This window comes from Pyrgilauda ruficollis, unplaced genomic scaffold (assembly GCF_017590135.1).
Source record: "Pyrgilauda ruficollis isolate IOZ18807 unplaced genomic scaffold, ASM1759013v1 scaffold29, whole genome shotgun sequence".
In the NCBI taxonomy this organism is placed as follows: domain Eukaryota; kingdom Metazoa; phylum Chordata; class Aves; order Passeriformes; family Passeridae; genus Pyrgilauda; species Pyrgilauda ruficollis.
Window position 1 is genome coordinate 12,271,921 of NW_024524266.1, and position 28,000 is coordinate 12,299,920.

A 28,000-nucleotide genomic window follows, 5' to 3' on the forward strand; every position below is an offset into this window, starting at 1 on the left:
AGAAGACAGGAGGAGGGAAAAAATGGACCATTTTCTGTAACCGGAATTTTATTTTATATATAAATAATAAAGAGACCGAGGGATTTTGGGACTTGCTACTTGCCATGTTGACCCTGCAATGGGACAAGCATGGGCAGCCTTGAGTCCCACTGCAGAAGAGAGGATGAAGTCTCAAGACTGACCCAAAACACGTAGTGTCCTTTCACAGAAGCCATACCAGAAGCCCGAGCAGCAGATCATCAGACTGTCCTGAGGCAGAAGGCAGATTAGTCACATTCAAAATGGATTCAGATGGTTTTCATCTTTTTCGTGGGAAATTGTTGCTCATATCTATATTCTTATTCACCTATAACCAAAGAAAGGGGACAGAGTTTAAGGGGGAGAGGAAAGGAGGAAGAAATCAGAATTAAATTTATCACAGGCCTTTTCATTTTTTATAGTGCAATCAAAACTTTTTTCTTTGATGTGGCAAGTTGACCAAAATCTGTTTGAGGAACATTCTCAACACCAATATGCTTGCAGTACAGATATTTAACTCTTCATATTACTGACATTAGAGCACTAATGACTATGTCTGTTCTAGAGGACTTGATTTCCATAGTTGAACTAAATGGAAAGACAAAAGACAACACTTCAAATCAAACACCAACTGGAATATTGTATAATAAACCAACTTTCTCAAAAAGAATTCTTTTAAATCCCCATCAAATGCACGTTTTCTGAATCTTACTCTGGAGTAAGACTAGGGCGATTTAACTCAAAGAACTGGAATTACATAAATATAGACGTGGCACAGAATGAAAATGAGATAGGCCATCTTCATGAAAAAACACAAAACCCTGTCACTTCTATGCAACTCCCAAATACAACAGCTGGATAAAATTAAAGCTTTTTTCTTCCACAGCGGGATGTGGCTTGAGCTGAAGTTTGCATATCATTTTTGATGACAAACTATAATAAAGGAGGTGCAATGCTGCTGGTTTTTGGAATACAGAAATACGTTGTTGTATTCAACCCAATATGATTTTGTCCTTGGCTGACCATTCACAGTTCAGAGACCCATGCTGTGGCAAATCATTGAGGAAATGAGATTGTCTTTATTTTAGTAACCACATTCAACTAGGAATATTACCAACAGTTGAAAATGCTGTGAGGCTTTCAGGACTGATCTCATCCAGAATAAAAAAATGTGTCTTTTCAAAGATCACAGCAATGTTCTCCAACCTTTGGGATCACCCAAATCCAACAAAACATCTGGACTTGGGTATGGAGTTAAATGACAGGATTTGATTTCAAGCACAAGTAACAAACTGCCACCCCCGCAGAGCAGCTGAACTTGATACTGAATTGAACTTTCACCATCTGGTTGCCCTACATCAAAAATCCAGCAGTTCCCCTCATGTGCCTCCTCCAGAAACAACATGAGGTGAAGCATGTAGGTTTCAAAACCAGGAGCACTCAGGTACTTCAAGCTCCTGGGCAATTTATATCACTCTCTTAAAACCTTCCCCAAACAAAGAAAATGTGCCTGAAGCAAAAGGCTGACATTTCAAAAAGTGAATAAAGGCCTACGAGAAATTATATTCATAGCAAGAAATTCTAAAAGAAAATAAAACCTATTTGTGGATTTCTGTTTGAACCTTGATATTTGTCCAGTGTCACATACAAAAGTTCAGTTTTCTTGGGTTTTTATCATCTAGTAGCTCTGTCCTAGTTAATAAGAAGCACAATATTTCCGTGAATTTTAGAGAGGCTTTTCTTCCTCTCAGTTCTCTTGGGATTCTTTACACATGAAATTATTCAAAAATCCTCCTATTATTTTTTTAGTTTTTATTTTAAATGACTATCTTACAAACTACTTGGAAAACATGTTTTCTTAAAGACTTTATATTCATAGCTCTAAAGGGAAAGCTAAGGTACTCAGTACATCAGCCAGTCAACAAGCTCACATTGCTGTTGTGAGAATTAGCAATAGCAATTAGAAACACTTTAAGGGAGCCAACATTAAAGACTAGGTTTTCTTTAAAAGCTGCCCATGTAGCAGTGGAGCCTGCTGCTCAGCAGATGGGTGATTCCACCACATCTGCAAACATATGTGACTGATGCTGGTGCAGGAAAAAAAAATTGATGCAGTCTGCCAGAACTGGACTCCATTTACACAAGTTGGCAGCAAGGAAAAAAAAAATTCTGGTAAATACAATATTGCATACAAAAATTATAAGGAGTCTCTAATGCCAGGATCACTTTCTGATGAAAAGTAAGTTTTTAACATGATGCAAAAATAATACAGGGCAAAGAGAAGCAAGTAGAAGACATGTTCAGAAGAGACATTCTTTATCAACTGATAACAGAGCAGACATCTGACATTTTGTGCTAAATTATGTCCAATTATGTTATAATTATTTGTAATAAGCCTCAAATACAGAGCAATTTTTATCCTATGAAACCAAACGATCATAAAAAAGTGAAGAGGATGTATCTGTTTTGCTTTTCTAGAAACTGTAACCATAGGACTTGCTTATTTAGAACACAGCCCCGAGGCCAAGTCAGAACTGGTATCTCAACTGCCTTGAGAGAGTTTCTGCCTTGGAGAGCCTGTAAAATGCTGCCTTCATTTCCTCCATCTTTTCTTCCCAACAGGACTCATTTGGGAGCTGCATTAACATGAAAGGTCAGGCACATCATGGACTTTTACAGGCTGTAAGGCAGCGCTGTACTCTGGCACTCACAAATCTTTAGAGAAAACTTATCAGTAGGGAAGAGGTTTCTTTCCCCACCCTAATACTTGTACAAGCATGACAAAAAAGGCAAAGAGGTTTTAGTATGGAAAGCAGAAATGGGAAGGCGAAAAAGAAAACAGAAGGCCAAAACCAACCAATACCACAATCACAAGGCTTTCCTCAATTAATTCAGAACCCTTCAAACAGACATGTATTTACTGGCTCTAAAGATGAAGAATTTAGATTTCTTAACTTGAATAGTGTTAGGGAGTGCATATATTCTTGACAAATTTTAGGACAAATAAAATTATCTGTCTGCACTCTCCTAACCATTATGAAGAAAACTACAAGTCAAACTTGAAAATGTTCAGCTTTTCCCAGTTACTCTGCTGCTTAGCCACAAACCATTACCAGTCTTTATCCTTTACCTGTTTGATGCCAGGCGATGTAGCATTCTACTTCTGGGTTTGCTCTTTATTTGAAGCAGCATGGACTTCCAGGGGCTTGTCACCCACTGCATCACCCTTGAGGAAGAAAAAAATGTGCACAATGTTTCAATTGAGGCAATCCATGATTAATGTTTTTACCAGAACAGAAACCCTCTTCAAAAGCTGAAACAAAAATATCTCACAAAATCAAGTGCTTCATGGGATTAATTCAGTATAATACACTCAAATATGATCTTTTACCAAACACTTCCTAGATTTTAGTCTTCCTGTAGCTAGCCAAGCAATTAAAGGATTTGAAAGAACAAGTACTTTCAACAGAAGTGCTTTAATTGAATCATTTTGCCCATATTAATAACAGAGGATGAATACCCATGGAGTAGTTGCTATTTTGCATTCTCTGAATTCTGTATGGATTTATACAATAGATCTCTTTTAGCACACTTCCTTTTAGAGGGTGTTCTCACACTTTCCCCAACATTAATGACAGAAATCAAAGAATGAAGAGAAGCTTGTTACAGGGTCTGGTCTATCTATCTGCCAAGATGCTATAACAAACATGCATTTGATTACAGCTTTAAATAGATATCCATTTAAAACTACTTAAAGGGCCACACACATGGCTTGGGGACTGAAGCACATAGAAGGATGAGCTGAGATGAAGATGTGTTCAGACTAGTGAGGACCAGACAAAGGGGGAACTTAATTCCTATCCACAGTTTCTTAATGGGCATTTACATATTTGGAAGAGCCACGTCCTTCTCAGAGGTTCACATCTAAAGGACAGGGAAAAAGGGTCAGAGGAGCATGGCAGATTTCTCTTAGATCAAAGGGCAAAAAATATAAATGTATCACACCACTGATCATTGGAGCAGGTTTTCCTGACAACTTTCTAAATCTCCAATCCCTGGAAATGTTCAGCACATGACTACATAAGGCCTGAACCACGAAATCTAATTTTGAATTGTCTCTGCTTTGAACAGGGGTTTGGGTGAAATAATCAGAGGTGGCACCCACCCTCAATTGTTCTTAAATTCTACACATGGAACTTAAATGGCATTTCCTCTTTATTCTAGAAGGCTGTTTTTACCAACGTGACTTAATTAAAGGATGATTGGTGACAGCCAACACAGCTTCACTAATGCCAAAGTGCGCCTGACAAATTTGGTGGCCTTTTACGACAGGGTTACAGCAGTGGTGGACAAGGGAAGAGTGACTGATGCCATCTATGAGTTGTGCAAAGTGGTTGACACTGTCCTGCAGGACATCCTTGTCTCTGAACTGGAGAGACATTGATTTGATGGATGGACCACCCGGTGGGTAAGGGAGTGGCTGGATCATCACACTCAGAGTTGCAGACATCAGCCTGATGTCTGAGAGAGACCAGGGACAAGTGGTGCTCCTCAGGGGTCAGTGCTGGACCTCTGTCAGCAGCAAGGAGCCTGGCATCGAGGGCACCCTCAGCAAGTCTGCCAACAATCCCAAGCTGTGTGGTGGTCAAGATGCTGTAGGGAAGGGATGCCATCCAGAGGGACCATGGCAGGCTTGAGAGGTGGGCCCAAGTGAACCTCATGAATTTCACCAAGGCCAAGTGCAAGATCCTGCACTTGGGTCAGGACAATCCCAAGCACAAACACAGGATGGGCAGAGAATGGATTGAGAACAGCCTTGGGGAGAAGGATTTGGGGTTGCTGGTTGATGAAAAGCTCAGCGTGACCCAGCAATGTGCCCTTGCAGCCCAGAAACCAACCATGTCCTAGGCTGCTTCAATAGTGTGGGCAGCAGGTCTGCTTTGCTCTTGGAAGCAAACCAGGAGTGCTGTGTCCAGCTCTGGGGCCTGTGACATCAGAAGGATGTGGACTTACTGGAGCAAGTCCAGTGGAGGGCAGGGGATCACCAGAGGGCTGGAGCACCTCTTGTACAAAGGCTGAGAAAGTTGGGATTGCTCAGCCTGGAAAACAGCAGGTTTTGGGAAAACTTCTAGCAGCTTTCCAGTGCCTAAAGGGGGCTACACGAGAGCTGGAGAGGGACTTTTCAGAAGGGCCTGTCGTGACAGGACAAGGAGGAATGGCTTCAAACTGGAAGAGGGCAGGTTTAGATTAGGTATCAGAAGGAAATTCTTTGCTGTGAGGGTGGTGAGGCACTGGAACAGGTTGTCCAGAGAAGCTGCTGATGCCCCATCCCTGGAAGTGTTCAAGGCCAGGATGGATGGGGCTCTGAGCAACCTGATCTAGTGGAAGCTGCTCCTGCAGGGGGTTGGAACTAGATTATCTTTAAGATCCCTTCCATCCCAAATAATTTTGTGATTCTGTAATACTAAGTGTGATGGAAAATGTAGCAAAAGAAGCTAGAAGAGACTGGAAAATGTTTCAAAGAATGGGTCAAATTTATATATTCCTAGTTAAACATGATAAGGCACCAAGTCTGTGCAATCCTGCATATGCTGTGCTGGAGATATGGACTCAGTATATCAGGATTCAGTTATGAAGATATTTCTTAAATGTTTTATTCAAAAAATGCCTAGCAAGGCATTTAAAAGGTAATTCTTTCTTTCAAAAATCCATTTTGTTTTGACCCTGGATATTTCATAGTAGAGGAAATCACATCCACAAACCACACCCATTTCAGAATAATAATCTACTCTGTAATTTGCCTGTACGGGAACTTTTAAGTTATGACATTTTACTAAAATTTACAATGAATAATCTGACTAACGATGCCTCATCTCAGAGTTTACTCAATCCTGAACAAATGAACTAAAAATAAGCTCCTCACAGAGAAGCCTGTATTTTTCCAGTTTCTTGTTTTAACTTGTAAAAAGTAATTATTGTCTATAATTACTGTCTAGGTAAGCTTTTTTTTTAATGTCCTGAAAGAGGAAAACAATCTAAAGCAACACACACACATGCACAAGAGAACAGGGGTCTTGCTAAATTCCTTTGTTTCTATGAGCTCAGGAGATCTCATCACAGGGCTTGCCTTCAGCGTAACTATTAAGCCTGAGTTATTTGATTCAAGCCAATCCACTGACAGACTATAATTCCTCACACAAAGTCATTTGCTGGATTAGCAATTAAGATGTTTTTAACTCCATCCACTGTATATGCCCACAGTGTAAATAGTGAGCCTAAGTGAGACAGCTCAAGCAGTAATGTGAGTTAGCCAGAAAAGGACTTCCTGTGGCACAGGCACAACATTTTACAAAAAAGTGCCGAAGTCCTCTAGCACACTCAAAACCAGGTCAGAAGCAAAAAAATGTGTTTAGATCAATGACTCAGAAGACAGGCTTCCTCTGTGCCAGGGTACCCCTCTCATAATCAGAAGCAGGCACATATTCAAGACAGTCTTTCTACTTTCTGGCTCAACACCACCACTCCATAACAAATCTGGGTGGCCAGAAGAGTTCACATCAGAGCTCTGTTCCACAGGAGAAGAGGAAATATTTTGCATTCTTGTGTTTCTGACTGTTTCAAGGGAAAGGTGACTGATAAGAAATCTCCACAATACATTCATTATCAAGTGTTCAATACACAGGGATTCCTTGGGATTAAAAAAAAAAAAAAATTATTTGAAACTAAAAATAACACTGGAACTAAGAGGACTGTACAGTTTCACTACATGAGTGATTCAAAACCACCCCAACTTAGCTCACACAGTATCTAACAGAGACACATTGACACTTAAACTTTAAACTACAAAGTTTGCTAAAAACCCACCATGGTTACTCTGAAAATATTCCTTCCATACAAAGAAAAACCCCCCAAAGCAAACCAGCTAAATGTCCAACCCCCAAATAGGAGGTGCCTCTTTCCCTTACTTTACAGCCAAGCCAGGTGCAGAAGTTCCTGTTGCTACCTCAGAAGTCTTGCAGATGGCCAGACCCTTTTACACTAATCTTAGCAATTATAACTTCAAAAGTATGTAAGATAGTTGTGTATCTTTTATGCTTATGGAAACTCTTGAAAGTCTGGCCACCAGAAAAAAAAAAAAAAAAAAAAAAAAAAAAAAAAAAAAAAAAAAAAAAAACGTGTTACCAAACAATAAAAAGAGAACATGTGACAGGAAACAGCATTTTCTGCCAGAAGTAGATGTTTATCCTTTAGTTGAGATGACCAAACTTTTGCCTGCCTATTCAGAACCTACCAAAGCCAAGCCTAACAAGCATTTTCTGAAGAAAAAAGCTCTCTCAGCTGCTTATGTTGTGTTTTAAAAGATGACCAAAATACATGTGACTTCAAAACTCTCTTAAAACACAATTCAAGGTTTGTTATGGTCTCAATCTGTAATGAAGACCGTGAGGCTCCCCAGTCGAAACACTGACACCACAATTTTCAACAGAGCTTTCAGGTGAGGAAGGTTCTGGTCCACCATTTCCTTGACACTTGTTCTAAACAAGTACAGGAAATCAACCAAAGCTGAGCCTGCTTTGCACCTGGAGACATTTTGTTACCATCTAGTACTTATACCCAGAGAAAAATGCCCAGAGACTGCCATAGAGACAGACTTTAAATATATTTTATATAAATATATAAAGCATATTATACAAAATATATTAGAAATATATATTTAAATATAAATCTATATATTAAAATATTTTTACATGTGTAATAAAAACATATGGGTTTTAAAAATTTATGTATTATAAACTAGTATTGCTAAGTCACTGGTGGTGTCCATCAGCACACCAGACAGAAATTAAAACCAAATAATATGCCATAGAAGTTTCTCTCAGTCTCTGAAGCTGAGAGGGAAATTAGTGTTCTGTGAGATTACATTACTAGTTGGGTCAAAGTGGGAAAGAGCAAACACAAGAAGAAAGGAACAAGGGCTGAAAGAAGGGTGTACTTAGAGCTGTAGTGCTGTTCTGCTTTTACACAATTTGGCCACTGCACTAAAAACAAGGGGTGCCCAATTCAGTGCTGCTAGAAGAGAGAGAATCCAAAATTGTTACAAAATACAGCAAAAGTCTTTGAATGGTATAGAGACAAGACAAAGTGAGAACTAAGAGAAGAAAATTATTTTTCTAGGTGCTTCAGTTTTAGCAGAGAGATTTTATCCTGACATCCTGAAGAGCTCCATCCTTCAACAGCATATTAAAAACATTTATCTCACTGACTTGCTCTGTGGAGGAGCTGTAGCCACAGTGTTTTGAAATGTAGGCACAGAAGGTCCCAGAATTCATCTTTCTTGGCAGAACTCAGAATTCAGTTGATATGACCTCAATTTGGCACAGGATTTTGTTTCATAAAACCTTCAGAAAATTAACATACCACATTTATTTTAATGACATATTGCTGCACAAACATGCAAGTTATGCACAGCTGTGGTACCTATGACTATCAAACAAATTATGAGCAATGTAACAAATTAACAGAAGCCAAGAAGAGCCACCCATATATTGCTTGACTATTTGCAAGAATCCTTTGTGTAGCAACAGGAAAATGCTGGAGTAAATGTCACAAAAACAAAAATAACGTCTTTTGCTCTGGCATGGTTTCATGAAATGGGTTACATCTGCTGCAACAACAGCTCAAGAGTAACATTTAGACCTGTCTTCACTAGTTCAGGAATCTAACTGCCTAGAACGACAATAAGAAATACATATACAAAAGCAACCAAATTCTTCCACAAGGTTGTCAAATTAAGACAGAAGTCACAGAATCTATCCTACAATGCTTTGCCAATTTTAGTATATGATAGTTAAAAGCATTTTCTTCCATGACACTTATGTATGAGTAAAAGCCTCCAATAAAAAAATGGAACTTAAACAGAAATTCTTCTGCTTGAAAAATTGATACTGATTTGGTGGTGCTAATAATCCAAATTATTATTTCCATCTGGAACAAACCTAAAACAAAGCCACCCCTACCCACCCAGATTCTCAACTATCTATTCTGTATGGTTTCACCAACCCACACCAAAGGAAGCTTCAAGGCAAAATTCTTCCATTAGGATCACTTCTCAGTCCCCATTCTAGACAAAAGCATGTGACTTCTTACAGCTGCTGTTCAGCTCCTCTGCACAGCAGGGAGACAGGGCCTCTCTTGAGGAACTTCAAGGACAAAGCACCAGTAAGGCTGTGTGCCTCAGTGGTAAGAGATCTGGGAACTTGGGAAATGCTAGCAGTTTCATCAAGTGACCAAGTACTGTTCCTTCATTTGAGTCACAGGGTTTTTGTACCTTGTCTAATCCATGAAGTTACACAGCAGCAGTTCACACTGACAGCATCTGAACAATGAGATGGACTTTTGGAGACACTTGTCAATGAGCATTTTGCTCCTTTGTGCAAGTAACATGTTTTGGCAACTAAGGGGTGTGATTTAAAAATTCTGCAAGGAGGAAGAGAAGGAAGTGTGTTTATTTAGTGGTCTTTGCAATTCTGCAGGCTGTTTGTTTTCCTGCTGAGGTAGCAAGTGCTTGAATAAGCCTTATAGCAAAATGAAAGTGTCAAAAGTTTTTGCCTTCCAATAACAACCACGTGTTCCCTTTTGAAAGCCTAGGACACAAAAAAAGAAAAACTTCAGCTATTTTTTACTAATGCTTTCTGTTTGTCTTTCTGAAATATTTTAACATTGCCTGGTTTTTTTCAATTTCTTTTTGACAGCCTAGGTTTAGGAAAGGTACAGAACAATTACCAACCTTTGTTTATTCAGGTTCATTTACTGAAGTGCCTTGGGCCAACACAGGATGCGTAGCCACTGATGAAAGTCTTCACTCTCAGAAGACTCAGCAACTGCCAGGACATGTGAACACTTCCCCAGCCCAGCTTGTTTGGAACTACTCCAACACCCAGCACCAAGGGAACTTGGTCCCATCCCCGAGGTCTCTCCAAGTGCAATTTTGTCTCCAAACACCTCTCTCCCAGTTACAGTGAGTTTAAAAGTGAATTTAAAACAACAGGAGGTTTACATTACACACTTGAACTTTTCTTTTTGCAGCAGCTAAAAAAAAAAAAAAAAAAACACCTAAAAACCTTACAGGCTTTCTCTGGCACACATTTAATAAACTTGCTCAGTTCTCCAGTCTCTCATACTATGCTTCACTAAGCCATGTACACACATTTCCTAGAATTCTGTTTGCTTATCTGTATCAGATTATACTAAAGGAACCTTCCAAACAGGATTTCTGAAAGTTTAGCTTGAAGTAAGCCTAATGTTTTTCCACAGCTTAGAAAGAGAGAATGAAAAATTTCTCTTCAGAAATAAAGGCCAAGTCACAGTGGAACCAAACCACTTTTGTTCATAATTTTTTTCTGAAAAGGCAGTGGTAAATTCAGAAATCAAGTTCCTCAGACTTCTTACCTTATCACCTTTTTCCCCTGATTTCTTCTTCTTAGGATTATCCTTCCAAAGAGCTTCTAGAGCAATATATCCTTGAAGACTCCAGTCATACAGCTGTGTGCCAGCAACCTTTGAAACAAAAGTTTTTAGAAAGCATAAACGTAATAATCTGGGGAATATTGTCTTGCTTCTTATTTAAATGGAAAAAGTCTCATAACACAAGATGTTTAATTCTTCCTGCTCAAGATTACAATGTACAGAATTAATAAACATCCTGGAAAATAATGTCCCATGAGGAATAATAAAAAATAATGTGCTAAAAGCCTGTCTGAAGACTACCTGAATATACATCTGTACAAAGAGGAGTGGAATGACTGTGTGTGGAAACAATCAGTTTTCTTAGTATTTGACATTCAACATAATTAACATATGCAAAGTATTTCTTAATTTGACCATACCCATTTCAAAGACCCTACACTAAGGGTTGTCACTATTTTCCAATTTCAGATGTTCTTCTTACTTGTTTTTTAGAACTTGCTGAGAGATGAATGTTATGAATAACCAGCTGTCAACTCCCAAAACAGTACATAGCTAGGAAAGACTGTGTTTGCTATATTACACCAACAAGTATTTTATGACAGGGAAAGGCCCTAAGTCTAATAAAACAGTATCCCTTGCCCCTTATGTACATGGAATTGTAGTATTTATAGCACCCTTTAAAACTAAAGAGTTTTTATAGCCAGGCTCAGGTCTATACTGACTTTCATAGCGCTGTCTGTTTCTGTAAGAACAGCAAAAAGGACAATTTGTGCAACTAAACAGCTATTAAACTAAAAAAGCTTATGAAATCAAGAACTAAGGAGGTATTTCCCTATCTTCTACAGCAGGCAAAGCCACAAAAGGCAAACTCTGAGAACAGGGCAAGCGTCAATGCTTCTGAAACAATTTTCTGATGATTCTGAAAAAGCTTCTGAACTACATTTTTCAGTTTCTTCTGATCTCCATCAATTCACTGTTGAGAGATTTCCTGAGGCAGAGGTGATTTTTATGTGCGTAAAGAGGCCCAAGGAATTTCCCTTCTATGAACTTTCTGCATGGAGTTCAAGGGGAAGTGCAAATTTTTAGTATCCCTGTGTCAAGTGTTTCTACTGCTGGGTACACGGGGTGCGAAGAGCCACTTCCCCTTGTCTGTGTGATCTGCAATCAGCAAGACTGATTACAGCAGCTACTACACAATGGTGCCAGGATGTGCTTCTGGGCAGGTACCATGTGCTAGATACCTTACAAAGGAGGCTATTGAATAACTAGAATTAAAAGAAAACAAACACAAATCAGCAACTACCCTTTCAAGTCACAACTAAATCCAAAATGCAGGCTGTCTTAAATACAAAGTATCCTTTTTGTCACCATATCTGAGCAATTATTTTGGTTTAAACAAGTCCATTGGATGCACTCAGTTTCCTCTACAGCTGAAAGTGGTAAGAGTCATCAGAAAAAAGCACATCAAGTGAACAAGTTAAATCTCCAAAACCGCCCAATTTAAATATTACAGGTATAGACAGTTATTTTGTTTATCAGCATCATAAGTGTTCATTCTCTAGCATCCAGCACTTCAACAAACTAGCTGGCTCATCTAAAAAGATGGTGGTCCCTTGTGCAAACCACACAAACCTACCAGGACTGAAAAATAATCACAATAAACAAAGTGCTGGTCTTGTCTGCAATATCGCTGAAGACACAGCCACCAACATAAAATGAGAAAATACAACTGTCCTTAAGCTATATTTTAAGCTAAATACTCCATTAAAATATTTAAAACCACACTAAAGGCCTAACAGTACAAACTTAAAAATATTCCTGTAGTCATATAAGGTCACATGACCAAGTGATTTATGAATTGCATTAGATGAGAAACTGGTCATTCACGTTGCTGGATTAAGTAGCTACATCACAAGGTACAGCAACCCAGACAGTTTAGTCTGCCAAAACCAAGCAATGTTTCACCAGTGCACAAACCTCCCAAGAGCCAGGACTCACAGACACTTCCACAGCTGAAAAATACAGTTCTAGGCAGACTGGAAGGGCAAGCTACGAGGTCAACACGCTAAAATGCCATTGCTGTTGAATGCAGCACTGTCAGTGGGTTTGTATGCTAAAGTTTGAACAAACAAGTTCAAAAGTCAGATTGAGTCGTTCTCAACAGGGATTCTGAAAGTTCCAGGTGGCCATGGGCCACCAACAGCCACACTGGGCACTACTGGGGTAGCACCAGTAGTCTCCAAGGCCCAATGTGCCACACAGCACCATGAGCGTGCATCACTGATTACAACACACGTTACGCTGAATCACACACACAGAATTTTTATTAGCAATTCTTTGTCTATATACTGGAACTATAAACTGAGAACCCATTGGTTTTCCTACATTTCCAAAGTGCCATTTCACGAGCATTCAGCAGCGAACATGGATGAAATGAGCCCAGGTCCTGCTTCCAGCTCCCAGCTCTGCAGTCATGTCCTGCTCTCAGCTGTGCCAGCACAGCTGTTTATGCCTTACCGACTGAACCCAGCAAGGGACAAGGTACAGGATCAAAAGACACAGAAATAATGTAGTTTGCTGTCAAAGAAACAAAACTCTATTGGGAAGCTTTTCTTTCTTTCAAGAATGAAAGCATAACACACAGCACTTTAGTAAATTTGAAAGGTTCTAATAACAAAGGACAAAATTTAATTCCAGTGATAGAGTTATTTAAATAACTGCATAATGGAAAGTTCTTCCAGCTGGAATATAAGCCACAGTAAATACAAAGTATTTTGAGTATATTATGATTAGCTGGAAAGCAATACCACTGCAAAACACTAAGTAGAGTTCCACCAGAATAAAATAAGCTTTAGTATTAAATTCAGGTCCCCTACCACATATACAGTCTGACCTTTTGTTCAAAGTTATTAGAAGTATAGTAATGCTGGCAGTGAGGAAATAAATCCTTTACAAATTTGTGATTTGTTAGAATTTGTGATCTATTATTTATTAGATTATTTCCTAAAGCAGGGGGAAAATAATAGTCTATGAATTTCTTCCATCTTCAATTAGATGATTACTGTCTGAAAACTACCTGTTACCAATGATGAACTCTGTTGCTACAACTTGGCTTAGGAATTCATACATCTTAATTAAGGAAAAATTTTTACTTCAGATGAATTAAGGGTTGGGCCTCAATTACAAATACATTTTGCTGTGTTTATTTCTAACTCTCCATTGGAAAGTCTTAAATGAAAGTGGGACAGAAACAAACCCCCACAAATTAAAAAAATAAAAACAACACAACACCCAATGAAGGGAATTATACAACTGTAAAAGAAAAAGCAGTGATGAAGTATTCAAGTGTGGAAGAAAAATAAAAAGAAACATAATATAAAAAATAATTTTAATTTATTTTACAGAATATTTTCTATATTGTTTCATTAACTTGGCAAGTGAGCTTTGTACTGCAGGCATTCCTTTGTAGGTTTACAGACATATTTTGAAAGGCTTATGAAACATTTTAAAATAATTAAGAGAGGAAAGTGTTTCCAATTTCAGATTAAAGCCTAAAAATTATGGATGGTAATATGCTTAAAACTTTGCTTTTTTAAGAACAGAAAGCACAAGACAGACTAGAGGAACCAAAACAGTATCTAGGATATTACTCTCCCCACAGAAGTTTCCAAACTCATACGTCTACTGTCCTGACCAAGTCAACAAAGCTAAACCCATTCCAATCTCCTATCAGATTTTTCATTACAGTCAAACTAAGAACTGTGAATTAATCAAAGAGCAACCATGCACTTCAAAGTTCTCATAAAATAAACTAAGTATTGTGAAGCTGTTAGCACCAAATCCATAGTTAAGCCTGAACTGAGCTTCTTTAAAAACAGTAACATCAGTTTGAACAGCGTTCAATCGCTTCCCACTTCACTGTTCAGAAGGCAAAAGTAGAATTTTAATACACAGTTTACAACAGAAATGTCTAAGCTTCTTAAATTTTGATGGTTTTTTTTCCTGCCACTTGCATAATTTTCACTCTCTGAGAATAAGCCAACAGAATTATCTGTATTTAGAGCATCTGAATCCTGGAAGCAGTAAAAAAAGATTCCATCGAAGATCAGAGTACCACCATACTGGCAGAGTTCAAACTCAGCAGTTTTGACTCTCCCTAAGTCAATGACCTTTCAGTTTTTAAAGAACATTATATGTTCTTGAGAATATCATATTACCATTCTGACATCTCAGGGTTATTCACAAGTGGCCAGTAACTAGATAGCAAATTTACCAAAGGCTGAAATATAAAGAATTTCTGAAAGATGCAAGTACGTGCACTGTGAGTGGTTAAAAGCTGGATATGAAACATGATGTGGTGGAGAGCTAAGGAATCTGCCAGTAATAAGTGTGGACAGCAAGGCACATGTCTAACATTGGTAAGGGCTGTAAGCAATTCTGTGGTCTCTTCAGTTCTTTCCCTCACAGGAAAATAATTTAAGCAACTGCAAGTTAACATGTTTCTTGAGTGCCTGAAACAACAAATCCATAAATAGGGAAGGCATCCAGTAAGTTTGCAGCAGAATTCTTACTGTGTTCCAGAATGTGCATGCTATCTTTCTGAAAGCCCCAACGAAAAAAAAGCAGAAAATGTCAGTAATATTTATCTCAAAATGTTATGGAGACTTGTCTATAGAACCCCTCTTTTTTCTTTCAAACACTGTTTTCATTTGCTCACAAGATATTTCGTATTTCTTAGTATTGTAAGTAAACACACAAACTGTACTCACCTGCATATTTATGTTAATTTAGTGTTACACGGGGTTAGAGATTTTGAAAGAAAATTACATTTCTGTAACTGAAGACACTACTGCAGATGTTAGAAAAAAAAGTCACTAAAAGGAACATGTCTGATTATCTTTCAGCCCAGACTGCATCTGCTTTGACAAAATAACCGTAATTTTGTTAATTGCCACTGACATGGCTTTTAAACATGGATGACCAGTTCATCTGAAGCTAGGAGGCAATAATCAAAGTAAGAGACACTTCTGCAAAGAAAAGTATCACCACTGACCTTTGCAATAGCAACTGCTTGCTGAGGGTAATACATGGAGGTACCAATACCCATGAGAGCTACAGGATACACCAACTTCTTTATTTTTGAGCCTGTTTTGTAACAAAAAACCAAAAACCACAAAGCATTGTTAGAGTATATGTTAGCCAAATCAGCTGAATGGCCCTAACATTTTCTTTATAAACATTTTTCTTAAATACATTTTAGTGTATTTTCTCTTCCATCCTACCAGTTCCTTACGAAACGAAATCACTCTGATCAGTAGGGGCCCCCCTAATAGTTTGCTGAACTTTGCAAGCTTCACTAAGATCATATCTTAGATTAGTTGTGCACATAAAATCCTTTGGACATAAACTGCTGACCGAGTCTGGGACTAGGACTGGACACATCTAGGCTCCTCTGAGTAGGAATCTAGAAAGAAAGCCTCTGAATCCTGCGACTCAAGAGGAGGATCTCCCCAGAGAGGTCCGTCTGACCCTGTCCTCTATGCAGTAACTGATCAAGTGTACCTTGCCATCAAATCCTTTCAAACCATTGCTTTATAGCAATAAACACATTGCTGCTGCTCTCTTACAAGTGAAGTGCATCACTCCATCTGCAAAACGAGTTAAAATTAATTATCTTTAATGGCATTTTAAACCAAGCTGGATGACTGCACAATATTCACATGATTAAACTTTGAATACCATATTCTCTACTTAGTTAGCAACTGTGCATATTCAAGTGTCATGATTAGACCTGGAGGATTTTATCTTCCAAGAGGGCAATTTCTCCACAAAGACCAAGGGAGGGAAGAATAAAATAAAGAGGACTTGTGGTAGCATAAAATTAAGGGGCACTTCCTTCTATGGTTTGGATACTTTCTGGAAATATCAGTCATATTTTAAACTATTACCAGGAAAAAAAAAAAGTTTTAAAATTATGGCTCCCATCCTAAAAGATTCACAAATTTAACACTTTTAGTATGAGGTATTTTCATTTTCATTAAACTTAGGATCCTCTAATCTTTCAATTCCAGTCCCAAGACTGCACTCCCCCTTCTCCCCTCATAAATGATGGAAGCAAATCTCATTCAAGATCACGCTACTTGAGAAGGAGGAACACGAAGAACTTCAAACAGGGAAGTTACCTTGATTTCATTAGAAAAAAATACACTAGAAAAAAAAGTACTGCTTTCACCAGCTTCACTGGAAAATTAAATATTTTGAGGTGCACTTCTAATTTCTACACAGCCAAGTACACACCTCCAGTTCAACACATTCAGGCCCCACAGAAGTTTATTTTTGTCCAAACCATGTCCTCACTGGTACTAAAATTCTACAGCTTTAAAGTTCTGTTACCTACATTTCACTGCATTAAGAATATCTCAATGTTAGCACAAAATATTTCTTCACACTTAACATTTCTTAGACTAATTCTTCTATTTATGAAAGCATGAACATTTTTTCAGTAAGTGTGATGAAATAAACGGTATCATTTTTCTGTAGTGCAAAATGTGCAGGTGTTTACAGTACCCCCAGAGTTCACAAGTCTATTTGCTGAATCACCATCTGCTGTAGCTCTGCACATCAACACACAATACTATGAAAAAACTCGAATATACTCCTAATTTGACATATATCATAATTCAGGAATATCTGTCTTTTACCAAAATTCACTCCTCTGTTGTTTTCTACAGTAACATATGTGATCAAGAACTTCAGTAATTAAAAATATTTTTAGGCTAAAAGATACCTAACAAGTACTTTGCCATTTTTGTTATACTACTGGGAAATATGGAAGACTAGATTTTAGTAACAAATACAGCAATGATAAAACAATAAGTGTTGGTTATTAAACACCTTTTCCACGAAGTTTCTTTATAAGGAACAGTGTAGAAACATGCTTGTAACAGTTAATTCAGATCTCCTTGTCACAACTAAAAATTAGTAACCTAAAACCCACAAAAAAATTACTTAACCAAAATAGTAACATAACCAGTTCAAATGGTTCTCACTTACCTCTAGCAAGAAACAATCCAATAATTCCAGCAAAACTTATCACACCAAGCCTTGGGTAAAATCCAGCAGGTGGTTTTTGGAGAAATTCATAGCCCTCTGAAAAGGAGCCAGAACAAAGTGCTTTAATGTAATGTGAAAGTGGTTTTGTGATAAGGAATCATCAATACACGCTGGCAATTGTTACAAAACACAAAGAGTTATCAAAACACATTTAACTATCATGTGCATTTTAGACATGCTGGCAAAAAATTCAAAGCCTTTGAGATCTTCTCTAGTGACACATGAATGAAACTGAATATTGTATTGTATTCACCAATTTTCATAGGAGCTTTGCCTTTGCTCCTGGGCCATCTGTTTTGTTTTGCTCTTTGCATCTCAATCGTATCTTTTTCAAATTAGTGATTAAAAACCTTTGCAAAACGGAATTTTAGAGTTACATGTTAACAATAACTAGTTTCAGTAAAATATTGTAAAAAACCAATCACAGAACAATGGAAACACACAGCAAAAACAAAGTGCACTCTAAGATGGGAGTCTGGTGGAGGAATGGAAAACTATGGAAAATCTTCTATGCTAACAAGTTCAGAAGACTGAAACTGCTAAGTTTAAAGAAAAGAGGTGCAGTATCTGAAATGAACTCTAAAAAGAATCCATGCTCAGCCCTGGAAAGCCCAAGTATGAAAGGATGCTCCTAAAACAAAAAACAAAATTCTTTTGGATTAATTCAAAATTCTTAGGAGATCCATGGAAGCAAACCAAAATGAAAAGGCTAAACATTACAAACAAAAGACCTAATGCTTGCAACAAGTAATAAACTTTACAGGAGGTTTCAGCTACTAAGCTGGGTCAAGCAAATACTGCTGGAGGCTGGGTCAAGCAAATACTGCTGGCTGAGAATAAATTGTGAGGGGCTTTCCCCTTCTCTTCCTGCATAACTAATTTTTAGTGACATTGATAAACATAAACCTGGGTCTCGGATTTTAATTGCTTAGCAATGTAGTGTCATAAGTGACCCACAAAGAAAATTCAAACAGATATACAGTGGAAATAAATTAGCCTTAAATGCATTAGAAATCATACATATAATGATGCTTAATGTAATTCCCTGTAAGCTGAAGATATAGTACAGTCCTGCATTTTAAATTGCTAGTTAAGAAAACTAAGCTGATTTACCTCTACCATGCTCAACAGCTTTTTCTAACTTAGGCATAGCTTTGGCATAAAGATCCTAAAAAAAAAAAAGAGAACAAGGGTAAATAGATACCAAGTAAGTAAAATATTAACTACAGACTGTAACTGAGCTGACAGAGAAAAAAAAAAAAAAAAACAAAAAAGAAAAAAGTGATGTCCCTAAAATAACTTACTTTTATTCCCACTTCCACCCTTCACTTATAGGGCTGTGCTTGCTCAATGTTACATTTAGTATAACTTACAGATTTTTCTCAGAGGACTCTTTGGGTAGAGATAAAATACAGTATTTTGAAACACAGATGTCAATCTCAGTATTTTATTGAGATCAGGCAACTGAAACTCAGAATTATCTTGCGTTTCTCAGTGTATGCAGGTATTGCAAAAATACTTGAGGTGATACAAAGAAAAGAAGTACAACACTGTAATAAATTCCTTCCTCACACTTTGGAGGGGTACGTGACTCATTCTGCAAGATGATAAATTCCACTTTCCAGGAGACAGTCTTAGGCTAACAAGACTGCATTTTGAAGTGAGTTGGAAAATTAGATTTTCATAGATGTCCGAAGCAAATCAAAGATACTGCATCAACCCCACAGACCAGTTCTACATTTTTTTTTCAGACTGAGAATATTGAGGAAATAAAAAAATGCAGACTGCCTTTTATCAAAATAGAAAAAAAAATCTCAATAAAAAGAACCTGCTAATTGTTATTTACACTAATAATGCTTCAGAGGAGCAGTGTAAGGCTGTATATAAATTAGGGAACAAATTCATAAACATATATGCCCAAAGCTAAAGCAGAGAATAATCTTGCAATTCCATCTGAGCTGCATCTGTGCAGAAGTGAATGCATTTGTTTAGGATACTGTATGATATCTTTAGAACTTTCATCTCCTCACTGCCAAGAGTGATGTAAAAAAACCCACGTGGCATGAAAATAAAAAAGCGTTAGCACGTGACACACAACATAACTTTAAATGGATGTTGGTCTTATTAAAGGTCAATTTAAGAAGAACTTGCTCTAAAGACCCAGAGATGAAGTCTGATCTTCTGTCACAACTGAAATATAATTGGATTATTTCTATATCTGAGTTTTGAGCTGCATTTGCACTACAGTAAAGTAATTCTGGAAAATAAAATGGATATACAAACATAACCAATTTCATTCTGATTATCCTGGGTTATCTCTTTTATTTTAAAGACAACTGAGACACACCTAAACACTATTTTCTTCAACATAGCAGGGACGGGCAGGGGGTGTAAAACCAAAGCTCCCTCTGACTACAGTTAAGCAATATTGCCCCAAACCCATAAAGTTTACATGTCCACTTCATAAAATGAGTCAGTAAACCACTGCCAGGAAATGGCTTCTTGTGTGTGAGCAGAAGAGCACATCTTATGTCAATGATCACCAGACAGACAAAAAAAAAATAAAACAAATAGGACGACAACAGGTCAGCAAGACATCAAGCAAGGTTAAAGGCTAACCTCCTCTCCAATTTCACTCCCCAGTTAGGGTTAGGGTTACCACAGGCACCAAGCAAAACCCATGTGTTCAGGAGGCCAGAGCTCTGACTGTCCTGTGGAAAACCCGCTTCCCTTCCCAAGCTGCAGCCAGTGCTCCCGCTGGGGGCACTTGAAACACCAGACTGAGGAACTCTGAAAAAATGTTTCAGTCCTGTTAAAGGCAGCAGCACACAGAACTTCCAGGCAGAAAGGACACCCCAATCTGAACAGCTTGGCTTTCAGTGGAGAGCTGGACACACAGCTAGCAGCTCAAGTGGATTCACAACAGGCAGAGAGCAAAGCAGAGATCACCTACAGCTGCCAAGAGACAACCACAGGGCAAGGATTCTCCCACTTCAAATATAAACCTCAACATTTCCTGGGCAGGAAAGAGCAAGAAAGCTGTCCTGGGGCTTTGCAATCTAACACCAACAATTTAGGCCTTGATCACAAAAATCTTGGTTTTCCTCTCCGCTACAGAGCCTATTTTTGTATTTAATGACTATTTACTCTAAACATACTAACTAATAAAATATATATGAGAAAGGTCTGGGGATTAGGTTTACCAGTACTTAGTGGTCTGGGATTTTCTCTCTTCCAGAGAGCTGCATTCCTTCCCTCAACATTCCAGTTCAACAAATATTGATTTATTTTTTGCTAAGTTGTGTTTTGTCACAGTTGCAGCGTGGGCAACTTGGTTTTGCTGCTCCAAAACACACTGCTTGATAATTTAAGGCCTCCTTGAGCATGAAAACTGCAAATACCACACTCCAATCTTCCTCAGCCATGGAACCAGTGCCAAATCCAGATACCCCTAGGTATATTTAAGCCTAAAGTTCACTTCAGAAAACAATTCTATGCCTTAGTTAATTTTAATTCTTTCGGAAGGAGAACTCCTAAACCCAGGGTTTAGCAAATTAGTATAAAGGCACAAATAGTTCTGTGTGATAAAGGGGTAAACATTATGACCTGAACTGCAGAAAATTTTAAACAATGCAGAAAATTTCAGTGATGCCGTATTTTTGAAAAATGCTGTTGCAGCTATCAGCTTTTACTTTGCTGCTGTTAATTCCAACTCAGAAAAAACAAACCACAGTCCCAGCTAGAACTTTATCCACCAGCAGCTGCAATACAAACCATTATACCTGACACCAGGCTGTATATGGCTCCATAACATGCCGTAAACGGGAAACCCCCTCCTCCAATTCAGTTCTGGGATTCTCCACATATTTAGTCTCACGAGCTGGGGAGGAGTACAGTGACAGCTGTGAATATTAGCAAACAAGATGTTAAAAACAAAGGTGTAATTGTGTAAGTAGGTCTTCAGGGCATGAACAGTCTAAGCAGAGAACACCTAACACTGTGCTTACTACATAAACAATGCATAATAAAAATTCACACTGCTCTGAGACAACCATTATGAGCAAAGTTTAATTATACAGCACGTAATTATGATGAAGATGACTTCTAACTGCTATACAATTCATTCATAGCTGCTATATGATCCAAGTCACAAGTTATAAATTAATATTAAACTAGTTTAATAAGGACACACAACATAATTGTGAAAAATGTTTCCCACCTTAATCAGCGCTTCTGGTTCCCAGTTAACATACTGAATGTACTAGAAATCACAACTAATCATTTTCTATATATGCACCAGGCATCATTAAAGAGCCTAAGCAGCTTCTAACAAAGGTAATATCCAATACACATGTGCCTGTTTGTTACTGAGCAGGAAAATGGTACAACATCCCAACCTTTGGTCATTACCCACACCAGCAATTGACAGCATTAATGGCACCCTGGCACTGAGCAAAGAGGAACTGCAACGGGCAATGGGCACCTTCACATGATAAATGCTAAACCACCCTGTTTAGGGTTTAGAATCACCACAATATTTACTACAATTATCTAAGCATATTTGAAACTGTATTCCAGTAAAAAAAAACCTTGAGTTTGTACTCAGGGTACAAACAAGAAGATGAACAGCAAAGCTCAGAACAAAACAAAACCTATTAAAATTTCTAGCAGTTTATATACTACACAGATGTTTAGTATAAAGAGCTTGTCTTTTACATCATATTTATACTGCATTTAGTAGTTTATTATAATCTGATGATTACAAGTATTGCTGCATTAAAATGTAGCTAGCTCTCTTTTCAAGATCAGCTGGAAAAGAACTGCCTCTCTGTCATAATTTAAAAAGCTGCTAATCATAACATAAATTACCGCAAATTTATCCAATAATTTGATAACTTGTGCAGCTGGATTTCCCATAATACTTCGAAAGATGAGGATTTTCAGCCTCACTTCCCTAAGAAACCAGGTTATCCCTGGCAATCACAGTCACAAGCTGAACTTTGATCCTGTTGGACAACCTAACAGCAATGTCTGGCACAAGGACAGAAGCCTCAGAGATAAGGAAATTCCCATATATTTTATGAAACTAGACAGCTGACACAGTAGAGATCCAAACTAGCAGCCTGTGAATGGCAAGAATGGCAGCCAAAACTCCATGGCTTGCACATTCTGCTGTGCTGGAGCTGATGGCAAGCCCATTACTCAGCTCACATGAACTCCATGCTGCTGCCTCACGAGTGACTCAGGCCAGCAGAGGCTGGGCACATGATGGCCCAGGCTGAGGTCCCCAGGCCAGGAGCCCCCTGTAACTGCAGCTCCTCTCCCTCTGTACAGGGAACTGCCAGCCAGAACACCAGTGTGCACAAACACCAGTCTGATTTACTTCCAGTGCTTAGGGTACAACACTTTAGCTTGGGTTGAAGTGTTCAGAATTTTTAAACAACTGCATGCTCTCATGCATATAAAGCTGGATTTAGTTATGAACAAACTATTTCAATTTTTTTAGTGTTCAAGGTTTTAAAAGCCTGTGAAAGAATGCTGGCGAGTCTACAGTTTGACAGGGTATTTTAAGGCTCTACTTATAACCAAGATATTGTAACACCTTAAAGAAATGAAAACATTACAGGTATTACTACTACTTATTGTATTTGTTGTTGATTAGGTCCAAATACTGTGAAGAAAGGAAAACTGACAAAATTCTGCAGGCTACTATGGTGGATTCAAAGTATTGCCAGATAAGAATTTTGATAATAAAAAAGAGAATATTTTTAGAAAATAAAACATTCTGATTCACTGTTTTAGTGGAGAACATAAATGACTTTTTGTTAGAATTTACCAACACTACTTACAGTAAAAAGTACGTGATATTATCTGGATAAAAAGCAAAGAAAATATTCCTGTGGGTTTGAAATATAACCATAAGTAAATCTACAAACATGAAAATGTAATTTCTGAATGATGAATAACAGGCTTTAATGTAGGAAAAAGATCTTACGCAAAAGCAAGCCTGACCCTATCAGGTGAAGATCATCAAATGCCATGCCCAAGTAAAAGCAAAACTTTACAAAAGTACATACATCTTTGTTGAGGAAAATGACCCTATCAGGTGAAGATCATCAAATGCCATGCCCAAGTAAAAGCAAAACTGTACATACATCTTTGTTGAGGAAAACTGAGAAGCAAATTTAAAGGCATGAATACAAACGGAGATGAGATGTACCTAAACGTTTTCATACATCAAAACACAATGTTTTCAGAATTCTTTAGATAGAAGAGCACTAAGACTCTAACCACACTTACCTCCTCAATTTTCAGCAACTCCTTTTTGGAAGCCTTCTCTGAAGAAGCAGCATAAACCTGGACAGAGAGCAAGCTCAGGCTGACAGGGGCGGCCCCCAGCCGAATTACCTGCAAACATTACCGGAGGACAAGGACATCATGATGTGCAAACAAAACTGCAACGTGTTTGAACATACCCAGGTAGACAATGTTTATGTCCCTCTACATGGTCAAAAGTGATCTCAATAGATGCTTGGAAATTAGGAGAAAGGAGGGTCAGCAGTACACAATCTAATGCTCTCAGGCACTGATATGGTAACATCTAAATCACTCAGGTGGTGATTGGAAAAGCCTAACACTAAAGGAGGCAGTAGAAATAAATGCTAATCTCATCAGTTTTCATCTCACAAAAAAGATCTTGTTTTCTCTTGTTTAAAATAATTTTTGTATTAACTTTCTCAGTTAAATAGCAAGACTATATTCATATTTTAAACAACTTTGTGAATGCCCATAGTACCTCCATTTTTCCATAGTTAGTACCAAGAAGTTCAGTGTTTTACTTCTACTTAACATCTGCGTATAGATTTAGGAAAACAAGGAGACAGCTATAAATACTAGAACAAAATCAATACTTCCTAAAAATTTTAGGAATGTCTCCTACTTTCTGTAAGAAACATTAATTACTTGACTGTTTTTTGAATACTTTAAATTCAATTCAATTACACAACACAACCACCATGAGTAAGGTGGATATAGTTCTTTCAGTATTCAGGACCTATGCTAAACTGAATTTCTTAATGGCAAAGTCTGCTTCAACTTAAAAAAACAGAAGAAAAAGAAATCTTAGCTGCACAGTAAATCAAGAATGCCCAGAGAGCATTTTCAGCAAACGCACATCTTTGTTAAAAGTATAACTCCAGAAATGTCAGCTGAAACGGGAAAGCTTTCAATGTCTCGTACTCCTGTTCCTGCTCAGGGAAATGTGCAGAGTTACAACAGGCTGTGTTTTGCTGGATCAGGTTACAGCACGAGTGCATCTAACACCAAACTGGAGGCGACTGGCTCCTCTCCAGCACTGCTTCCCAGAAGTCCTGCTGCTCACCTTGCCCTAGCTTTGGTGGCCGGATGCTTCCACCGTGAGGCAATTCACCTCGCCAATTTGGCAAAAGATTAATCCTGAAAGAGAAGCGGAGAGCTTTGTGCGGGCTTAGCAAATGGAACCCTTCCACGAAACAGCCTGACAAGCACCACAGGAACTGCGTGGGACAGGGGATGAGAAAGGAGAAGGCAGCAAGGCCTCTTCCTTTCCACAAACAGAAGGGTCTGTTGCATTGACCTAGCTGCTTGTGACACTGAAGCCGAGGTGCAGCCATACCCCTCCATGCTGTGATGGTGGTAACTGGCCCAGCCACGGCACAATTGCTCTGCCTGTCTGTTGCAGAACTCTTAGAAAATAGCTTTAAAATTATCCACCACATCAATTTATTGTAGGCAGTCAAGCATTTGCAGCTTAAATTTCTTCCACTGCCTTGCAGGTGGAATGTTTATTAAATGTAACCAATAGACCTCTCAAGCTAAAAATTAGACTATACAGTTGTCAAACCTCCTGAAAATGTTAATTTAAGTGTAGAGAAACAGCACACAAGAACTAGGTCACAGGATTGCTCTTCTGGAAGACATAAGGGATCTGAAGGGTCAAAAGGTATGGAAAAACTTGCTTAAAATGGAAGTTTTTCCTTGTCTGAATTTATGGACTCATTACTAAATCACTATAAATGAAACACCACAATGACTGGTTCAGCTGTTTCACAGCCAAGGAAAGACAAGGATAATCTTTAATAGTGTTTGCTTAAACACTTTTCACATACTTCCTTTAGCCAGGACAAAAACAAACGCTACTAACCATTAACAGCTGTAGAGTTTATTTCCTCAATCCTTCCTTTTTTCACTGCAAAACTGTTCTGTCACTGAAAAGGCAAAAACCTAAATGCATTTCTTTCTGAAATATGTTTTCAAACAGTGTAAATGGTGCTAAGTGTCACCAGCAGAAACAGTAACACCAAATCTTTCAGCTATTTGAAATTTTTATATAAAGACACAAACAGCAGAGCAGAAGACTGGAAGCACCTGGGTTTCACAAAACAGTACCAGTGATCACAGAACTACTCAGACTGTTACGTTAACATAACAGACTGAAATGTTAATTGTTATCGAGATACTGAAGTGCAGACATTTTCCATTGGTTTTAATTTTTAACAAAATGAAACTAACCTCTGAAAGTGCAAGTTGAATCTCTTCTTAAATGTGCTGTTCAAGTCATACTGCAATGGTCTCCTACATCAGCTGTCTCATGGGACAGACAGAACTGCCTGAAAGTGCAAGTTGAATCTCTTCTTAAATGTGCTGTTCAAGTCATTGAACATTGCTGAAATACTGCAAATTTGCATACACAGAAGTATTTGGGAGTATGAAAGATCAACTGCTGTACTTTTTGTTTAAAAAACTCCCTCAGGAGTTTTTTAAACAACTTAGGATCTCATTTTTGAAATCCCTACTAACCACATATTACTAAACCAAGTGCTTTAGTACAACATTTTGACTGATTGAGCTGTGCCTTCGGCCTGCCAGTCTTACAGCCCCTCAGTCAGTATCAGAAAAGCAGAGCCAACATTCTTTTCTATTGGCAATGCTCTGCAGTTATTTTAAGCGAAAAAGATACATTTACTCCTCTCTAGCTAAGAATTCAACTTTATCTTTAGACACCGGATAGGAAAAGCTTGAGCATACTTTTGAGAAGGCTGATACTGGTCCTGAAGTACGAAAACACTTCATTATTCTCAGATTTTTCAATTCTTCCTCCTATTTCTCAACCCGAACTATAAAAACATAAAATCCAAATTCTTGAACACTCCTGTCCCTGAAGCACAAATATCCTGGACAAAAAGCCATCTTCCCTTTGGCTCTCGGAGGCATAACATCGGGTTAGCCTGAAGCACCTAAATCCTCACTGGCTGTATAAAAGTACTAATACACTAATATTATACATAGTGCCCAAATGCACACGCTCACATATAAACCCTCTAATGCCAATCATGGAATTCTCAAGGATTCTGAGCACAGAATTCCAACATTAAAGCACAAAAAGAACAAGGAATCTGTGACAAGAGCAGAGCAAGCAAGGGCTCAGCACATCAGTATCACAGACTCACAGAACTGTCAGGGTTGAAGGGACCTCTGGAGATCATCCAGTGCCACCCCCCTGCCAAGGCAGGGTCACCTGGAGGTGGTGACACAGGAGCATGTCCAGGTAGGTGGGCTTTGGATGCCACCAGTGAGACTGCACGACCTGGGCAGCTGTTCCAGTGCTCTGCCACCCTCAATGTAAAGAAGTTCTTCCTCATGCTGAGATGGAACTTCTCGTGTTTCAATTATATATTAGTATTTGGTATACTCAGTATATTGATATCTAGATATATTATCAATATTTCACACAGAAAATGGTACCAAGGTTAAATGAATAGTACGAGTCAAGCATCACCAGGTTTTGGTGGCTTTTTTTTTTAAGCAAGCAGCTGTAACAACGTCCAGACTGTCCCAGAGCTTGCTCTCAGCCTGATGGGACCTGGGGCCGCTCTAATCGGAGGCAAAGACCTTTGAGACAGCGAGAGCCGGACCGTGCTTTCCGCGGGTTTCACTGACAACCTTCACGCACTACGAGGGAGACTTTTCAAGATCGAACCGACACTTTCAAGCGACAACTGCACGAACCCTTGCCCTGCGGTGGCACGGCTCCGCGCTGCTGGAAGCCGCTGCAGAGAAGGACTGCGGTCTGCGCGCTCCAGTCCGCTCCGGGCAGCACCGCCGCGCGCGGAGGCGCCTCACAGCAATTCCCTGCCAGGAATGAGCCTCTTTTCATGCAGCACGGAGGGCACGCGGTTCTGAAGCGCTAAAAGGAGCGATTAAGCAGCTGCAAGGAGAGTGGCACTAAGAGCGTGCGAAGAGGTAAGAGGCAGAAGGGCGCGGGGAGCCCCGAGCGCTGCGGGCCGGGCCCGGCCCAGGGACCCTTCCTCACCTTGAACATGGCGGCGCCGGGCGCGCGGCGACGGGGCGATGGCGTCACCGC

At 38.8% G+C, this 28,000-nt stretch overlaps 1 protein-coding gene across 2 annotated transcripts; it reads right to left on the minus strand.

The window, feature by feature from the left end:
• Nucleotides 1-25: 25 nt before the first annotated feature.
• Nucleotides 26-28,000, minus strand: APOO (apolipoprotein O). 2 transcript variants are annotated; one of them, XM_041472410.1, is made up of 9 exons: nt 27,950-28,000; nt 23,899-24,006; nt 21,381-21,500; nt 18,712-18,766; nt 17,539-17,634; nt 15,539-15,630; nt 10,468-10,575; nt 3,149-3,244; nt 26-346 (listed from the first exon to the last, which is right to left on the minus strand). In XM_041472410.1, the coding sequence occupies exons 1-8, from the start codon at nt 27,956-27,958 to the stop codon at nt 3,176-3,178; spliced, it is 657 nt and encodes a 218-aa protein (XP_041328344.1). In that variant the 5' UTR covers nt 27,959-28,000; the 3' UTR covers nt 26-346; nt 3,149-3,175. The 2 variants fall into 2 exon arrangements, with proteins under 2 accessions (XP_041328344.1, XP_041328345.1); XM_041472411.1 differs by lacking the exon at nt 27,950-28,000 and adding an exon at nt 25,781-25,799.